The 19,059-nt window shown below is 37.4% G+C and overlaps 1 protein-coding gene across 1 annotated transcript in view; it reads right to left on the bottom strand.

Annotated features, from left to right (window-relative positions):
• Positions 1–312: 312 nt before the first annotated feature.
• Positions 313–19,059, bottom strand: part of LOC117409648 (E3 ubiquitin-protein ligase KCMF1) — a 48,789-nt gene continuing 30,042 nt past the window's right edge. Inside the window, exons 3-7 of the mRNA XM_034015960.3 lie at positions 16,599–16,738; positions 13,675–13,776; positions 12,970–13,147; positions 2,836–3,118; positions 313–2,082 (exon numbers count right to left, since the gene is read on the bottom strand). Of these exons, the coding sequence (XP_033871851.3) occupies positions 1,821–2,082; positions 2,836–3,118; positions 12,970–13,147; positions 13,675–13,776; positions 16,599–16,738 (965 nt within the window). The 3' untranslated portion in view covers positions 313–1,820. The remainder of the gene's footprint in view (positions 2,083–2,835; positions 3,119–12,969; positions 13,148–13,674; positions 13,777–16,598; positions 16,739–19,059) is intronic.

Below are 19,059 nucleotides of genomic sequence, written 5' to 3'. Positions count from 1 at the left end.
AAGTCACCCCTCCTTTTCCATTTGATCTTTGAATTGTCCCATTCCTCCACATCAGCCCTTATAACTAACCCTTCGTCCATCTTGTATATTATGAGGGTCACAATAAAAAAAATTCATTGTATTTCAAACTTTTTTGGGGATGTGTTTTCCATAAACTACAGAAATGAAGTTTGTTTTATTTATCAGTTGGGTATTGGTGCTTAATTGGCTTAATGGTGTAATGAGGCTTAACGAACACCAGGCTTAGCAAAATATAACCCGATTTCCTTTGTTCATGTGATGTGCAGTTGGACAGAAATATGATAATGATGGTTGATATTTTCATTAAAAGCTGTGTGCAATTTTATTTGTCGTTGAATTCTAGCTTTACATTCAAAAAAAAGAAAAAAGCTGTCCCTGTTCTAGAGCCATTATGAAAGTTTACGCACAAATTCAATATACATCTCATTGTATTTTACATAAAGGATTAATAGTATAGGCATGTAGGTGGCATGATTCAAAAAAAAAAAAAAATTGTTTCACTTTAGAAAAAATCAATTCAGAATAAATAAAAAGGTGCCAACATTAGCAAAGAGAATTCCAAATATTTTATAATATACTGAAACAATGGCTGTGATTTTATAATCCTTAAATCTCTCCTGATACAAAATGTTCTCCATAAACTAAGTAAAGCACATTACATAAATAAGAACTTGTAATACTTCCTGTGTGGGGAACAAAAAGAATATTGGAAGAAGCGTTTTTAAAAAAAAAAAACCACACACTACCAAAAAATAAAAACAAACAGAATTCAGGGTTTACTTTTCTTTTCTGTACAGTGAATAAATGAATAAACTACACCTGGATTAAAACATTGTGTTAAACAATTTGATATCATTTTAAACAATCACAATATAGGAAACGAAAAAATCATAAGCAACTATGAACACTTGCTTTGTAAGAAGAGTTTTCTTTCAGGGCTCTCAAAGGCCCTTTTTGGAGCAGTTCTTTAGGTCAGCCGGATGGCCGATACAGGTCTTCCGCAGATGCGTGGAGGTGTTGAATGAATGACATATATGGTGCAGACTAGCAAGGTCAGACAAAACCAGTCACAGACAGCAATGTTACACTGGAGTAAAAGGACACAGAGAAAAGCGGCGGCAGAGATTGCCTCAAACGTGCTGTAAATGGTTAACACTGCAGTAAGCAACGGCTACTGCAGGTTTCAAAACTGTCCCTCTGCTTGTGTTTGCGAACTTGGTTTTCTTTTAGTTTCATAATCCTGATCTGGTAACCCTTAAATAACATTTTCAAAGAAAGCTTTGGGATTATACATATATTTTTTTGTTAAATGACAGGGTCACTAAAACTCATGCACGCTGCAAAAAACCTCATGCAGTAGTTAAGGTAAACCATCCAAGCAGTTTTTATTCATTAATATTCATAAATACACACAGCAGCTTCATTAGAGATTTTTTTCCCCAATATACTGTTTTGTTTCCTTTTCAGTACGAATGTGGGGCATTAGGGGAGCCTTTTGCATGTCAAGGAACAGGAAGCAAAAATTGCCTCTGGCACTGCTACCTACATTTACCTGCTAGAAGTAAAAATTTGTTATGTGGAATTGATTATCTTTTTATTATATATATATATATATATATATATATATATATATATATATATATATATATATACATTTCTCCCGTTCCTTTTTGAATGTACACAATTTAACAAGAGTGACAGACCTGAAATTACAATCACCAAAACAAACCCAAAAGATAGTTGTTGTCCACTTTCATTGGCAGTTACAGCACAGAGGACATTGTCTGCGAAGTGGGATGTCAAAGAGGAGGTGGCGGAGGCTCATTTCCTTTATTACACTCTTTTAAATTCAGGTTTTCTAAAGCAACATCTAAAGGCATAATATCTACACAGCCCATAGCACCAAAATCTGCAAATTCTCCCCGTTCGTCCTCGTCTGAGGAAGAACTTCCTTCCCGCATCAAGGTAGAGAGGAGAAGCTCTTGGACAAACAGGCTTCGGTCTGCCCGCTCGCTTTCCAAGGACTGGCGTTCTACCTCAGACATCTTAGGATCGTTCAACCTACAGGGTGGGGGAGACAGGTCAAATTCACATATTAATTGGTGTCCCAATTCAAGTGTCAACTAAAATATGCGCCATTGTGTTGCCGACCTGTTGACTGATTGATTTATTTTCTCACCCCTCTTTTTCTGCCCGTTGAAAACAAGCTGCTTAAAAACAAAATGTCTCTCACTGCAGTTTTGTAGTCTTTAAAATGATGTGTTCGTCTATTTTGGCCATTTTACAAGATTAACTGATAACTAGGCTTTTACAAGACTTGACTTTTATAGTTTTAGCATATCATTTATAATTGACATTTTGGATGTTCTACACGTCACACATGAAAAAATTGCTTAGTAAGTAACACAGGTAGGTAATGTGTGTTTATGTCGCATTGTCAAGAGTTGGTCAACAATATCCCCAATTCTCAGGGAGTCTATAGATCCACTTCCATGCTTTCAACAGCATTCAACTCTTCTTTGAACACAGTCACATTGTCCCAGTTTTGGTTTGTTTTTTTGTCCAGTGCTGCTAACAGTTTGCTTGATGGTCTTCTGTTTGTGGACAAATTAACTGAAAAATACTAAATATAAATCCCATAAATCCTGTCAAAAAAAATGCAGTTTTTTCCACTTCTTAAATCTTACATTTTAATACAATTTGCACTTTATTTATTAATAACTTTTAGAACACAAATTGGAAAAAGGAAAAAAAAAAATTTAGCAAGAAAAGCCAGCGTAAAACAAACTTAACATAAACAAAATTGTGATTTACCGCGAAAGGAGGAACTGTGAATTGTGGGTAGTCTGCTGATTGTTTTCTGTGGTGGTTGTGTTTGTCGTTGCTGTCGATTGTGTGACGGCGGTGGTGACGTTGCTTGTGTTGGTGCGTCTCGTTGCATTGCGTGCCGACTCCAACTGTTGCCGCGCTGCCTGCGCCTGTTGCCTTTCCAGCTGCAGCTGCATCTGCAGTTGCTGTAACTGGGAGGCCGATGGGCCGGAAGAGTTCAGCTGTCCACCCGCTGAGCGTCTCACCCCTGATAACTGAGATAAAAGCTCTGCAGAGAGAAGAGAGCAACACTCCATCAGTCAGAAAAAGAAAACGAGATTGTTCAGAACATTTGTATTATTGATTAGATCACAGCTGTCCAACTGTTTTGTCTAAAATAGCCATACCAGTTTACCAGGGAGTTCCCATAGAGCCACACACAAAAGACAAAATATCACTAATGAAAATATGTTGCATGGTTAAACATATTCAATTCGACTATCTTGATTCTACCCATGACGACATTGTCCTTGCAGCCTTTTTTAAACCCAATGAAAACTTTGAATGGGATACTATGGGCCACAATAGTTTAGAGCAGTGGTACTCAACTCTGGCCCTGGAGATCAATTCCAGTCCTAGTATTTATTCCAAACAGGTCCTAAACTAGATTATTGCCTCTTATCAGCTTCAATTAACTACATTAGAACCTGTTTGGAGAAAAAACATGGACTGGATTGCATCTCAAAAGCCAGAGTTGAGTATCACTGGTTTAAAAGTAGTCTTGTTAGCACCATCTACTTTTTTCATTTAATGCACCTTTTTTTTTTTTTTTTTTTTTTTTTTTTTTTAAAGAAATAGATGCATCGCGTCCCACTTCCTGGTATTATGACTAAGGGCAGTGAAGCAATTACCGTAAACTGTGTCCAAATGCCCATACTGCATTTACAGCAATCCTACAGCTGAAAAAAAGCGTTATAAACTGGCAGCAAATTATGAAGACGCTCATAACAAGGGTAAACAGATGGTGCTCACAATCATTACGATTATCACCTTGTTACCTTCGAAGTATGTTTAAGGCTATAGAAATAAAAGCTGTTGCATAAGCAATTCCCCAGTGTACAATATAAAAACAAAGCGCTGCATTGAAGTTTGTTTTATTGTTAGGACTACTAGGGAGATGGTGAATAACAGTGGGTTAATAAACGTTATCCCATGTTAAGAAATGTAAAGTATTGCATATAGGGAGTACAAATCTATGTTAAGTAGAAAATGAACAGGATGGAAATAGGGGACGGGGACTTTGAAAAGGATCTCAGGGGTTATAGTGGAGTCATCATTAAAAGTAATGACGCTTAGAACGGGCGCGTTTGTGTTAACGTGATTCACCCGCAGTAAGCGATGGAAGGTATAAACTCCCATACAATAACCGGACGTTCAAAATGTCCCCGAATCACCAGTACAGTAATCAAAACAAACAACCGTGTATGCGGTTAAAAATCTTTATTAAGACACTCATTACACTAATAAGATGTATTAAAACCTATGAACGTAATAAACAGTAAGTGCAAAAAAGTAATGCAAGTGCAGAAATGTACAGAACAGGTAGGCTACATTACTGCAAATTGTTTCCAGCGAAGAACTCTGCAATACTCATCTGGACGAGCTTTTTTTGCAAGTATGGACGGCAAACTTTCAGCGTTTTCTAAAAAATCCCAATTCGGCTCTATATCCGGATGCTGCTCCATAGCACGCGGCTGTGTTACAATCGAAGAACGCACGCATACGTCATCTATGTCTGTTTCAGGCAGAGCGTCCCGCGCCAAGGTGACACAGCTGAGAATTCTCCTCTGACATCCCCTCTGGTGTCAGAGTTTCAGTTGTATTTGACAGCACTCTTCTCCTCAACTACAGAAACCCAAGCTTTTAGAAGTGTTGCATTGTTTGCTGACTGAGAGTTCCAAGCATGCTTTAGCAAGCTCACAGCATCTAACAGACATTTTATTTACACTGCATTTTTGTGCTGATGTACATCGCTTTTCTCTTTCCAGCCATGCTTGCTGTTGCAGTCAGTGCTGTTTTTTCAAACTGTAAACCCAGCACTGCGTACAGGGATTAAATAGCCAAGGTACAGTACATGGGTAATCTCAGTAACGAGGTGCAAAAAGCTGATTGATCGATCTGTCAAGTTTGTACTACAGTAAAGTGTTGCCTTTTGTATTGAAATCTATGTGAATGGCAAGGCAACATGATGAAAACAGCTGATTGGTGGATTAGTAAGGGCGATTACTACAGTAATAAGCTGTGCGTTTTATTTAAATCTATGTAAATGTCACAAAACGAGATCCAAACAGCTGAGTTTGCCCAAAATATACGGAGTGCTTAACATGGTATACACGATGCCTGTGTTATTGAAATCAATGGGAATGGCAAATGGCAAACGCTATTTGTCCGATATAAACGACTGCCCGACAAACCTGTACGGTGTAAGCGGTAATACTATATCTCGTCAATGTGGTGAGGCAATTAAAGTAAAATAGAATGTTAAGCTATATTGCAAAAAATGTTGGATACAAGTCTAGAGAGATTATGCTAAGATTATACAATGCCCTAGTTAGACCCCACCTAGAATACTGCGTGCAGTTTTGGTCCCCTCACCTCAAACCATTGCACTCAAGAAGGTACAGAGAAGGGCAACTAGGCTGATCCCAGGACTTAAATGGCATGAGCTATGAGGACAGGTTGAAATAACTAATTCTCTTCAGCCTAGAAAAAAAAGGGAAGTCCTTAATCATAATTGGTATAGTTACCCCAAGACACTACTTCAGATTTAGCAGAGAGAACAACATATGGGCATAAATGGAAGCTGAGTAAGTTTAGAACAGAAGGTAGGAAGCACTTTTTTACACAGTTATAAATGCATGGAATAGCCTACCAAGTGAAGTAGTAGGATCTAAACACTGGGAAAAATTTTTTTTTTAAAAAAAAGGACTAGATTAGATTTCTGTGCTTTTAAAATTAGTCATTGCCCCCCCCCCCCCCCAGTAGGGGAAAATGGTGTGCTAAACAAGGGATGAGCCTTGATGGGCCGAATGGCCTTTTCTCGTTCTCAAACTTTTCTTTTGATGTTCTTATAAATTATAACCAGGGGCTCCAGAGTGGCGCATCCAGTAAAGGCGCTCCGCGCGGAGTGCAGGATGTGCCCTATAGCCTGGAGATCGCAGGTTCGAATCCAGGCTATGTTACAGCCGACCGTGACTGGGAGTTCCTAGGGGGCGGCGCACAATTGGCTGAGCGCTGCCCGGGTAGGGAGGGCTTAGGTCGGCAGGGGAATCCACGACTCACCACGCATCAGCGACCCCCGTGGCTGATAGGGCGCCTGTGTCTCTGCAGTGGAGCTGCCAAATCTGTGTTGTCCTCCGGCACTATAGGTCTGGTGGCATTGCTGTGGATCTGCAGTGCGAAAAATGGCGGCTTGGCAGGAGCACGTTTCGGAGGACACGTGTTCCAGCCTACGTTTCCCGAGTCGACGGGGGGGTTGCGAGCGGAGAGCCGAGGATACAGATAATAATTGGGCATGCTAAATTGGGGAGAAAAACTGGGTAAAAAAATAATTGGCAATGACTAAATTTATAAAAAAAAAAAAAAAAAAAAAAAAAAAAAAAAAAACACAACCAACTCTTTCCTTTGATTATGATGAATTAAATCATGTACATTTTCAGGCTGTCAAACCTTGTCCAAATTAGTGGAATACCCAGGTGAAGCAAACAAGTGACAGCCTGAACTTAAAGCAAACAGCAGCTCTAATTAGGTTGACAAGTTCTGTGTCACGAACAGCAATTATGATCATTTAGGAAAATAATGAACGTACGGCAGTGAACACCACACCAAGCACGGCAACACTATCAAGTGACTGCTGTTGAAGGAACCTCCAATTAACCCTGTAACGAAGGACACTATCTTGCAAAATCTACTTTAAATTTCAGAAATAATGCAGCACAGCACATATGAACACTACGTCACAAGTCTGCCTGGTCTCAAACATTAGGCTACTGTATTCAAAATGTTTCCTCAGCAATAGGCTAGGTTCATGAAAACATTCATTTAAGTAAGAAGCTTACTGTACTACAAAACGGAATATCAACACAAAACTAGACCAATGCGTACACCAGTCTTTTAAAAAAATACACCGAATGTGTGAGGTGAATGTTGCAAGCTGAAGCAGCACAGTGCATCAAGTCATACTGCATCACAGAAGAGCACTGCAATATTTTATTGAGGGTGCACTAGGCAAAATGAAGTAACATTTAAAACAGCCAGATACACAGCTTGTTGTGGACGGCAATACAAGTTTAGCATCTACAAGATATACCTTTGCAGTAAAATAATTAGTTTACAGCATTCAAATAATCTTTTTTGTAAGTCTGTGACGAGGCAAACTGAGAGCAGGGCAAGCTTTGCACTTTGGTCATTTCGAAGCCATACACTGATGATCACTGCACCCCCATGGGGTCACTTGAAAGGTTATTTCAATTAGGAAGGTTTTGCTGTGGAGAAAAACCACGGGATAAACCTCATGGGAAACATGGAATTGCATCAATACTCTACACATAACTGGTGTTCTATATCAATGCCGACGCATTTGACCAGCTGCAAGCTGCATGCTAATGTAGTGCTCACAATGCAAGTACCTTTCTGGACTCCATGTTAGTGTTTCAGACTTCAACAGACAGCAGCAGCAGATTTACTGAAAGCAAAACTATAATGCCAAGGCAACTACAGCTAAATATCAAGTGCAAAATAATATGCATCATTCATCATTCAAACTGAAAGCAAGACTATCCTTTAGATTTTGTTTTTCAGACTTATTTTTTACTCTTGAAGTCTATTCATCTTGACACCAAAATGTAGATTTAATTAGGTGTAACAGGCATTAGGACCCAATGTGAAGTGAATACAATTCCAATTGCTGCACAAAGCTGTGATGTCCTAATACCTGTTGCACAGCGCTATGGCTGGATAAACAGAAACCCCATTCAAAGCAAAAGCAGTCTGGAAAACTGGCAAGGGACTTGCAAAACGGTTATTACGCTAAAGAGGTGTTCAGGCCTTTGTTACTAATGACTATCCGGTATTGTAACTATTTATTTTTGTTTTGGCTTTATTTTAAATGCAAATATTTCAGCCAAAATGCAGTGTTTTGTTTTGTTTTACTCTTAATTACACAGGGAGGTAGCTGTTTTGCATTGGATAGCTTGGCACAAATATCTCCTGTATTATAAAAGAGATGCCATGACATTCCCAAACTGTTAATCACAATTAGTCAGTCTCATTTGTACATAAACACCAATTTTAAACCAGGAAAACAAATCCATTATATACATGCAGTAGGAATCTACAAATATGGTAGAATCCAAAGTCTACTGAAACTGGATTAGAATTGGAATGTGTGCAGGAAAGATTAATGTCAATGTACGGTGTTCCCTAGTATATTTCCATGTTGACAAAACGAGTTAATTGTCATTAAACTCAGAAGTCCTGTAATATACATATGTGTGGATAAAACTGCCTGGGGTCTGCAAAAATAACGGGAGAAAAAGGACATTTTATCTTACTTTGGTGACTTATTTCTCTTGCTGTATGACAGGTATTGACTTTTACTACATTTCACCTGTGTTGGGAGCTACAAATTAAAAGTGAAATTGTGCTTTTGGATGATTTACTTTTGCTGTGCCAACGTAAATTATCCTTGCTGTACAGAGTCTGTAGCAGTTCTCGCTTATAACTTGGCACGAGTAACTACCAGTCCTTTCAATAGAAGTTCCTAATGTTCTCTTCATTCCATCACAAAGACGACAGACTGAAATCAAGACAATTGTGAGAGCGATGTGTGTGACTCTTGACTCTGCAAACATTTAAAATTCGGTAGAAACCGGTAGAAAAAAGTACTAGAACAGCGTTCCGGCTCGACTACACCACTGCTACTACTGGATAAAACTACTAATGTTATTGTTAAAAAGAAAGATGACATTTAGGGTTAGTCAAGAGCTTAACTGATTTAAAGGCTTGCATAATAAGTCGCGGTGATCAATAAATCGATTAAGTGTTGCAAAAAATTTATGGTTTACGGATATTGATATGCGCAGCGCATCCAATATACCACTTAGAAAGAAACACCCAACAGATAGATTGATTTGGTTTGCACATTATAGAACCTTTTACATGGATAATGTTTTCCAGTGTGTAATCCAGTTATATAGGCAAACAGGCTTTAAGATGCAACATTTTTGTGGACTGGACTTTTGAATGAAAAATGGCACTAGAAATCAGAATCAGTAAAAGCCATGCCCAGAGGATTCATTTTTTTGGTTCATTAAATTTTAGCAAGTTCTATAAATAGAACATGTCGACCATGTTCCTAATAAGCAGGGGAAGTCCAGCTATTAGGCACAGCAGGTTCAACTAAGTTAGGTTCAGTTATGATTAGCATCATGTTTAATGCTGAAATGAAAGAAAAAAGGATTAAGGCTGTAAACAGGATTTACCTTATAGAGGTCACTATCCCACCAGTATCCAAAAGCTACTAACAAAGTAGTACTCAACTTCCCCTTTTCCAATTAGTTGTTATATTAAATGTAAAGTCTTGATGGTAAGGCCAAATAAAAAAAATGTGTAGTTCAGGTTACCCGACGTCCCTATTTTTTTCCACCCAAACCTAAATATTTTTTGTTGATAACGGGCTACATTTTTCGATATCAATTTGAAAAATTGATCATTGTGTACGGCCTTGTTTTCACTCATGCGATTTTCCAGAAACCTTGTGCAAACAAGATCTTCAGTTTCATATAAATTGTCGGCGTCCGAGTACCGGTAGTGGTTTTGCACTATGTTTGAAAAATGCGACCACATCACGATTTGCCAGAAATCATTATGGATTGCCTTGTAAATACTGTATTCTGAAATTATTACAAAATGTTCAGATCAGCTGAATAACTTTGAAAAGTCTTCACGGTTGCCATAAATAATTTTACTGGACTGAAAGCACTTAAATGTACGTGTGTGAATTGTAAAGGAATAGAAACCATTTCAGCTGATGCCTTTCAAATACTGTTCCATGAAAAAAGTTAAGCAGGTAGTTAATTTATTTTAAAGTTCTCCAACAGTCCATTTAACTGCTGTCAGCTACTTTTGTACATGTCCAACTACTAAAACATACAGAAAGCGAAAGTAACTTTAATTTACCGGTAGGCCTACTGTATTATTGTGATAACGTGTTTTTTTTTTCTGTTGTGTTTTTTTTTTTTAAAATGACTGCTATTATATTAATGTTTCAGTTTTGTACTCGTATCATTAGGGTGGGAGAACAGAGCGTGACCGAGTTCATCCTCTCATTCTACCACCAACTAATACAGTGCAATAGTTGTATGCCTTTGTGTTATGTAGGTATGCACTTAAATTCAGGCCACTAGACTTCAGTTTACAAAAGCTCCCTTATTTTGAAAACTAAACGTTGTTGCAAACCCACTTTCGCAGTCAGCTATGCTTGCCGGAAGAGTTTCCAATGCATTTTTTGCTTTAGTTTTTCAGCGTCTTCATGCACCAAATCAAGGATTATAATCCTTGCATCGAATAAAGCGAATGTTATGGAACGACCACCCCTAAATGTTACCATGGTGACCATCCCCTAAATCACGTGAACGAGACCTAAATGAAGTTCAGAGTTATTTGGTTTAAACATCAATATTAGTAACCGGACAACCAAGAAGTAGCCTAAAATCATTTTGAAAATCAAAATATAAAAATTACCTTGACAAACTGTTTTCCTGGTACTCTGTACAAATGGTTTTACCAGTACGCAGAAATATCATTAAAATAGCCCTTGCACCCTTTGCAGGAAATTAAATCACTTTATTCTTGAAAATGTTTCTTTGTTATGGCTTATCCCAAGGTTGAGATGCAATGTTGGGTCTATTTACAAAGATATATATTCATATAGAACACAGTAAAACATCGCAATCCAAACTCGGGAAGCAGCATCTTCGGAAACAGGAACCATTTATTAAATACCAGCATCCAAGTTAGTTCTGCCTGCAACGGACGTGTTTTGCAGAATGCATTAATCCAGCTCTACAGGCAGTGTTCTGCAGCGCCCAGTGCTGTGCTGAGAAATCATGGGGGGTTTCAATTTATTGACTTTTGGATTTGTTCACTTTGGCAAACATTTTAATTTGTCAAAATTGAAATATGACAGATTTCAGATATTAATGTTGCAAATACATCATTGCAAATCATGTTTAAGACAAATAAGGATGCATTCTTAAAAAAAAAGTGGTGTCTAAACACATGTACCATGATAATGTTAATGCACAAAAACTCAATTTATGTAGGAGTTTTAAAGCTAAAACTGACTTGTTTCACTTAAATGTTAATTGCCACATCTATTTTGTTATTTTCTGAATTCCATCAAGATTACAATTATTGCAGATTTGTTATTTTTAATAGGGGACTCATCTTTCTTTTTTCCCTCAACTACAAAAATTACTATATTTGCAGCAGACTTTTTACAGTAATATTTTTTCACACTGTAGAAAACAATGTACTGACAGTCATTAAGTGTCGCTGTAATGATGCTGCTATATTTTAGTCCCAGTGGTTTCATACCTTAGAGCTACCTGTCTATAGTGTAAAACAAGGCAGGTGGAAAGTTTGAAGATGCACCCTCAAAATGAGACAGCTGTGAGGTGGAGAAAGGGGAGATGGTGGGAGAATGAAGCAAGATGACAGTGTAACCAATGAAAATACAACTGGGGTTATTAACGATGTTCTGTAAAATAGCACGTGCCACTTTTACCATGCTCACAGTGCTTATTCAGGAAATAAAAAAAATAAAATAAAAGGTTTTACCTACCGACCCTATTTTTTTTCCCCCAGCATAACCTGAACCACTCAGTTTTTATTTGGCCCAACTATAGAATTGGAGATAAAACTGGAAGCCCAAATTGTTTTGCCTCCTTTGTGTTGTTGGAAAAAATTATGATATTAATTTCCATCACTTAATTTTGTGTATGATTTTTTTATTAGTTACATCATCCAATTTATTTTTTTTGTCAAGCTCGGAGCATCACAGGAGTTGCAATTGTAATGCATAAGCCTCAACTGTACATGTTACTATTAGTAAACAAAAACACACATCCAGTAATACCTTGAGAAGTCCAATAGATCCTGTTTGTCCTTTGGTACGGTCTTGCAGTCTATTCGTATACAGATGTATGACAGTGTTGCTATGACCTAATTTGGCAATCAGCACACCACAGAGACAATACAGATACTGCAAAGCACTTGCATAAATATGCACTCATTTTTCAAAAACTCCACCGCAATTGACACTAAATTTTATCATTTAAAAACATGATCCAGATGGAGGTATTTAATTCACACAAGCCCTACAGATTCACACACACACACACACACACACACACACACACACACACACACACACACACACACACACACCATTCCTGAAACCACAGCTGTACAAATGTGCTAAATACAACAGAGTATATAATAAGATACGTCATGAACATAACATATCCCCCTTAAGGATGTAAAGCCCATATTAGGAGCACCATTTAAAGTAGGTCACCCTTCACAAAATGTTGAATATCAACACCTAACAATTGCCAAAAACAACAGATTTCTCTCAGCCAAAAAGGTGTCAAACGCATGGTATGCATTTCACCAAATTTGAGGGTGCAGGCAAATTCTTTTTCTGTGCAGTTTCACTCTGCACATAGAAAAAGAAAGAAATAAAGTGTGACATACCAACGCCTACCACCAATGGGGGTGGGTGCATTTTACTGCCGTACCTTACTTGAGTTTACAGCCACCTTACCAAAGTGATTTACACAAGTCAGACCAGCCATCACTAACAGTTTAATCATGACTATATAAGGCAAAGCAAATATCATAGCACAAGAGCCCAAGATGTATGTCTTTTTACTAACAAAAGGGTCTAGTGACTTTTGCCTTACCCTCAAAATGGCTCAAATATATTGAAACAGGCTATGAACAGATGAAACGTCAAAATATGAATGCACCTTTTATAGAAATACTCGTCATGAGCTAGTGATTTGTTTGACTTACCAGCTATAGGATCCATGGCTTCCCTATTGCTTGGAGAATATGATGAACTCTGTGAAGATGAGAGCCCACCAGTTGAACTGCTAGTAAAGTGCATGTTTGATCTACGTGCGCGAGGACCTCCCAAACCCCGACCAGGGTGAAACATCCTACGTACGTGCCGAACACCACTGGATTCATCGTGAACAGCAGGTTAAGGACATAATAAATGTGGCAATCATAAATATAAACCAGCAGATGCTCTGTGCTGTTCCTAGATGTAGTGCAACATTCAGTCTTTATAGACTTAGCATATATTGCAAATCCTAGTTCTGCATTCATTTACTGGTATTTAGAGACATTGTATGAATATTTTTAAATTATTATTTTCTCAAAACCATTCACAAACAAGACAAAACTAAAAAAGAACATGACTAATATACTGTTTATAATGAAACAAGCATTATCAGACTGGTAACAGGACAGCATATCATTATGAAAATACTTCTAAACAAGGTCAGCCAATGAGGTTTCTAGATATTTATGTTTTCAAATGACAGCTTGCATGCAGTGTTGTTCTTTCAGCTTGACTCATCAGCACAACTTCAAATGTGTGTGCAAAGGTTTGTGTGTGTGTGTGTGTGTGTTACGGGTCTGTCTCAACCCTCTTTCTGCCCCTTAACTCCTGAACATACATGAATTTCAGTCCCTTTTACCGTTAAAGGATATTAAATCTCTGGGAGCTCTGTGTTCAAGTGTAAGATGAGCTGCAAAGTCATCTGTGACATGATTGGGATCTCCTCCTGGTAACGCTGCACATATTGGACATATCTGTAACAAAGAAAACATTTCCTTTTAAGACAGAGATTATATACACACACTATATATAACTAAAATGAACATGTGCTATGTATGAGATATTGTGGAATACATAATTTACATTCATTTTAAATCAGTAATACTGTATTAAATCAAGCTAAATCTCAGTGTGACAGGGCTGTTATTTTTAATCTTGTAAGTACTATAAACTACAGAGCTGTAAGACAAAAGAATAACAGCATATTCTTAACAGCCCACTGGTGACACCATGTGGAAAACGTCAGTATTTCTACTTCATACAAAATATTAAAACAAAAAGTATTTTATTCTGCAACCTATATAGCACATATAGGGGCAGCAGTGTGGAGTAGTGGTTAGGGCTCTGGACTCTTGACCGGAGGGTTGTGGGTTCAATCCCCAGTGGGGGACACTGCTGTTGTACCCTTGAGCAAGGTACTTTACCTAGATTGCTCCAGTAAAAACCCAACTGTATAAATGGGTAATTGTATGTAAAAATAATGTGATATCTGTATAATGTGATATCTTGTAACAGTTGTAAGTCGCCCTGGATAAGGGCATCTGCTAAGAAATAAATATTATTAATAATAATAATAATAATAATAATAATAATAATAATAATAATAATAATAATAAATAATATAAAAACATAAAAAAAAAAAACACAACACTTGTCGATTTATTTTGCGATTCTAAATTTAGAGTCTAAACCCACCATTTGAATTCCAGGATTTCAGAAAGTGGAATTTTGAAAATGCATGACATTGGAACTATTAAGCGAATTAAGGTCATTCCATGATGTACCCTTTGTAAAAATGGATAAGTTATTGATATCAAAAACTACTGGTAAGCTCAATAATTCAATGATCACGCTTCTGTGTATGGCTAGACCATCACCACAAAATTCTGGAAGAAGGGAGAACACAAACTATGTAGTGTTTCAATCATCTGTGGTTATCCTAGGATTATCCCTAACTCCTGGTAAAAGAGGGAGTGGTTTGCTAAAGGGTAACAGCAGCTACGCATGGAACTTATGAACATGAAAACCGTTTAAATGGGGAATCTCCCAGAATCTTACCCTGCTTTCTTATCCCTGAAATGTGGTTAACGGATAGAAGTCAGGGTAAATGCTACACAGAGTATTTCATCTAAACAGATGTAAAACTGCATGACACTTTCACAACATAATCTAGACATCAGTTTTACTATTAAATGTAAATATCTCATCACAGTATACACTACAATGATAAGGAACAGTGCAGGAACACCTGCTGCTTCTACCTTACCTGATTTGCAGCCAACAACAAGGTAAGTGTTTATACATCATGAAGCACATCAGTGATGCACATGTAACATTTTTGCGACAAGAAAAATCTAACTGTTTGTGGCCGAGTAGACTTGTGTTTTCCAACAGTTATTTTCCCTTCACAAAATATGTAACATACTGCACTGACAATTCTGCACACTGGTTTTTGGAAAGCCAATAAAACGTATGTTTAAAAAAAAAAAAACGTTGGTGCATTAAGCAAGCCTTCAATTATCATTGGAAATCAGAAGTTATGCAACTCTACGCCTCCCTAATAACTGTCAATAGGTTTTACCAGCCACCATTATTGAAGACTATGATTACATCTGGGGAATTACACGCCCGCGTAATTTTACGCATAAAACGTATCATAATAGCGCCGTTAACAGAGAAGGATAGAGAAAAACACTGAATCACACTGAGGATTAATAGAAAATTGATCGATTTTGCCAGAAAATACCACGACAAAGGTCCCACGTTGCAAATATATCAGAGAGTAAAAGATTTTCTTTGTTTTGCTTTGTACACTGTGAAGGTGGCACCCGATGCGACCCAGAGCACTCTACTGCCAGTGGAAATTGACTGACAGTCTTCCTAATTTGAAAACATTAGCTTTCAGATATATTACTGCAGTAACAAATACAACTGATGCAGAGCGCAGCAACTCGCTGTATAGTCTTATCCTGTCCGATCGGAGGCGTTCTCTTTCGGAAGACAAACTGAACGAGCTGGTGTTCCTTTATTTCAATCTTGGAATTTAGAAAGACTATGTTTAAAAAAAATCCATTGTTTTCTATTTATTTTTTTTTACTTATGCTAGTATTTTGATATCCAGTAGGAAAGAAGAACTCAATACAACTGCACAATACTTTTGTTACTTTGCACATACTTGTACAGAGATATCGCATAATTCTGATTTTTTTCTGTGCATAATTCCCTGGGGTGTATATGATAGTGAAAGTAGAGCAGGGAAAGTGTTGATCAAAACAGATCATCCCAGGTACACAAATCGGGGGCGGGGGGGTTGGTGAAGCATCAAAACTTTGAATATGTTTTAAAGATTCTATTCAGAGCAATTATTAAAAAAAAAAAAAAAAAAAAAAGTAACTGTGCCACTGCAGTGTATAAATCGTAAAAGTATGTCGACCCCTGTGAAAAGGAAAGAAAAATCTGCATTGGGAGAGTTTGATTTTACAACCCCAAGCCACTGGTTAATGGTACTCTTGTTATCATCACGGATGCATTTTAAATGAATACAGTGAGTCACTTCTGGCTATGGTTCTACAAAAACTCTAGAGGCTATATGAAAGACTGAGAAAGAGTCTGCACACTGCTTCAGCAATGTCTACAAACAATAGACAATTTATTATTAGCCTTCATTTCTGGTTTAGCATAATTATCAAATTACTATGGAAATGTAAAATACAGATTTAAATTTTTAAAAAGATGTTGAAAAACCTGCACTGTACCTCGGCTTCTCAAATGGCTCTATTTGGACCACTTTACTTACCACTTCTGTGGATGTTTCTGCATGCTCCGACGCAACGTGTTCTTGTAGAGATGTCTCCGTATAACCCATTTTCCCACAATAAGGACATGTAAAAGACTGCGGCTGCTCTACTGAAAAAGCTTCTCCGCCATAATACAAATCTGCAGAAAAAAGAAATTGAGATTAACAACCACTCATAAATAAGCATCGATATTTATATTCCATCTCCTTCTCTCCCTGCCATCTATTTGTCCAAGCTCAGGGTTTTCAAAACTGCAATTATTTAAATCAACATGTTGGCTTTAAAATCCATATCTCATTCACTTTAAACTTTTCTGATGAGGAAACACTTCTAAATTTAAAATGTCATCTAGGATTTATTATTTATTATTATTATTATTATTATTATTATTATTATTATTATTATTATTATTTATTTCTTAGCAGACAACCTTATCCAGGGTGACTTACAGTTATTACAAGATATCACATTATTTTTACATACAATTACCCATTTATACAGTTGGGTTTTTACTGGAGCAATCTAGGTAAAGTACCTTGCTCAAGGGTACAGCAGCAGTGTCCCCACCTGGGATTGAACCCACAACCTTCCGGTCAAGAGTCCAGAGCCCTAACCACTACTCCACACTGCTGCCCACACTGATTTATGCAAACAAAAAACAAAGCTAGCCCCCCAAAAACAAATGAAAAGGTTCTCATTCAGTATGCAGGCTTATAGCTGTTACTTTAACACGTAGGATTCTATGGTAAGGGCCTTACACTTGAATTCAATCAATAGAGCGACAGAATGCAGCAGCAAAAAAAAAAAAAAAAAGTTAAAATCTGACAAACCAAAATAATTTGAATACATGCACAGTAAAAAAAAATAATAGACCTGCTCACAGAAGCATCTAATTTAAAAGCATCTTCCAGATATTTGTCCACAGTATCCCTTTCACTTGTTTTTTCTCCAGTTTCACAATGGTTCGGGACCCCAAATTAACATTTTATTTCTTTCAATACTTTTGCATTTGGTCAGTTTAGCAATATTATTTTTACTAGGTCTACACAAAAGTAATTTAACACTTTTAAAACAAAAACTTTCAACATCAGCTTTTGACTTATTAGGATGCATTTTGTTAACAAGAAAAGTTTAGGGAAGGGTACGCAGGCTGGGTGGTGTTTGCATATGCCTGCTAGTACAAGTACCAGAACCTTTCATCAACAAGTCTAAAAAGAAAACGGCTCTAAACATCAACACCCAGACCATGTATGATGCTACGGTTATCCCTACTGAGGGCAAACAGATAGGTCCCGCCCGAAATATCTGCTGGCTTAGTGCCGAGGCTGCAGGCACTTTCATTGTACAAAGAAATTCAGTTACGGTTTGGCTTTATCTTTTGTCTGTACTGTTCGGTTTGGAATTTTATGCAAATTTTGGTTTCCGTTCAGTTTGGCTAAATCATAACTGTTGCATTCTTATTGGCTGGTATATAGTGATTTTCAAAACCACTAGATGTTTCCATAATCACAAGCAGCTCATTGAACTTCACCAACAACTAGTTGTTCATGTTACGTTTTGTTCTACCTTGAAAGCAGCTTAAAACAAGGAGCGATAGTGAGCAGGGAACAATACTGCGATCACATGCCTGTTCTACTCTAAAAACCTTAGATTCAATCACAAACTACAAAACACTATTTCATAACGTTAATAAGGCTGGTGCAATGCTTAAATTTTCACTATCAATATATCGTTCTCCAAAAAAAGCAGATGCATCGATTCAGACGTTATGAAAACTTAAAAAAAAAATGCTGCAATACATGTGCAGCTGTGGATTACTGTGTAACATTGCTAGTAAAGCTTTAAAAACTAGTACCCATATTACATTGATTACATCAGTTTATGTATACACAGTAGTAATTAAATTGATTTATTTATTTAATTATATATATATATATTGTAAGGCAGTGTGTTGTGTGAGACAGCAGGGAGGGGGTTAAAACCTCCCTGAAGGAAAAATGGCACCTTTTTGTATTTAGTTAATTAGTTTTGTTAATTGTTTTATTATTAATTATCCCCTGCACCTGGTAGCTATTGTAAATTAGAGCCAGGTGCAGGGTATTTAAGAGGAGCAGTCAGTTTGCTCAAGGCTGCTGAATAGAGGGAGGCAGAAAGAGGTGCTCTGCTTCCCAGCAGTCATAAAAGAGTAAGTGCTGTGTAAACCTGTGAGTTTGTGTCGGTGCCAGGTAAACGGCTTAGCCGTCCTGCAAGTTAGTCAGGGAAATTACCTGTTTAGTTAGAGCTCGTACAGAGCTAGGTGTTTGTTTTGTATTTTGTTTATTTTGTGTTTATTAAAAATTAGCGCAACCGCGCTTTGAAAACGCCATTTCTCTGTCCTGGGTCGTAATTTTAAAGGGGCACGAACCCGTGTTAGGTGAAACCTTTTCACATTTGGTACCAGAAGTGGGGCGCCCCTACGAC

This window comes from Acipenser ruthenus, chromosome 2 (genome assembly GCF_902713425.1).
Source record: "Acipenser ruthenus chromosome 2, fAciRut3.2 maternal haplotype, whole genome shotgun sequence".
Lineage (NCBI taxonomy): Eukaryota > Metazoa > Chordata > Actinopteri > Acipenseriformes > Acipenseridae > Acipenser > Acipenser ruthenus.
Note: the sequence above shows the minus strand (reverse complement) of the source record. Positions and strands in the feature narration are given on the sequence as shown.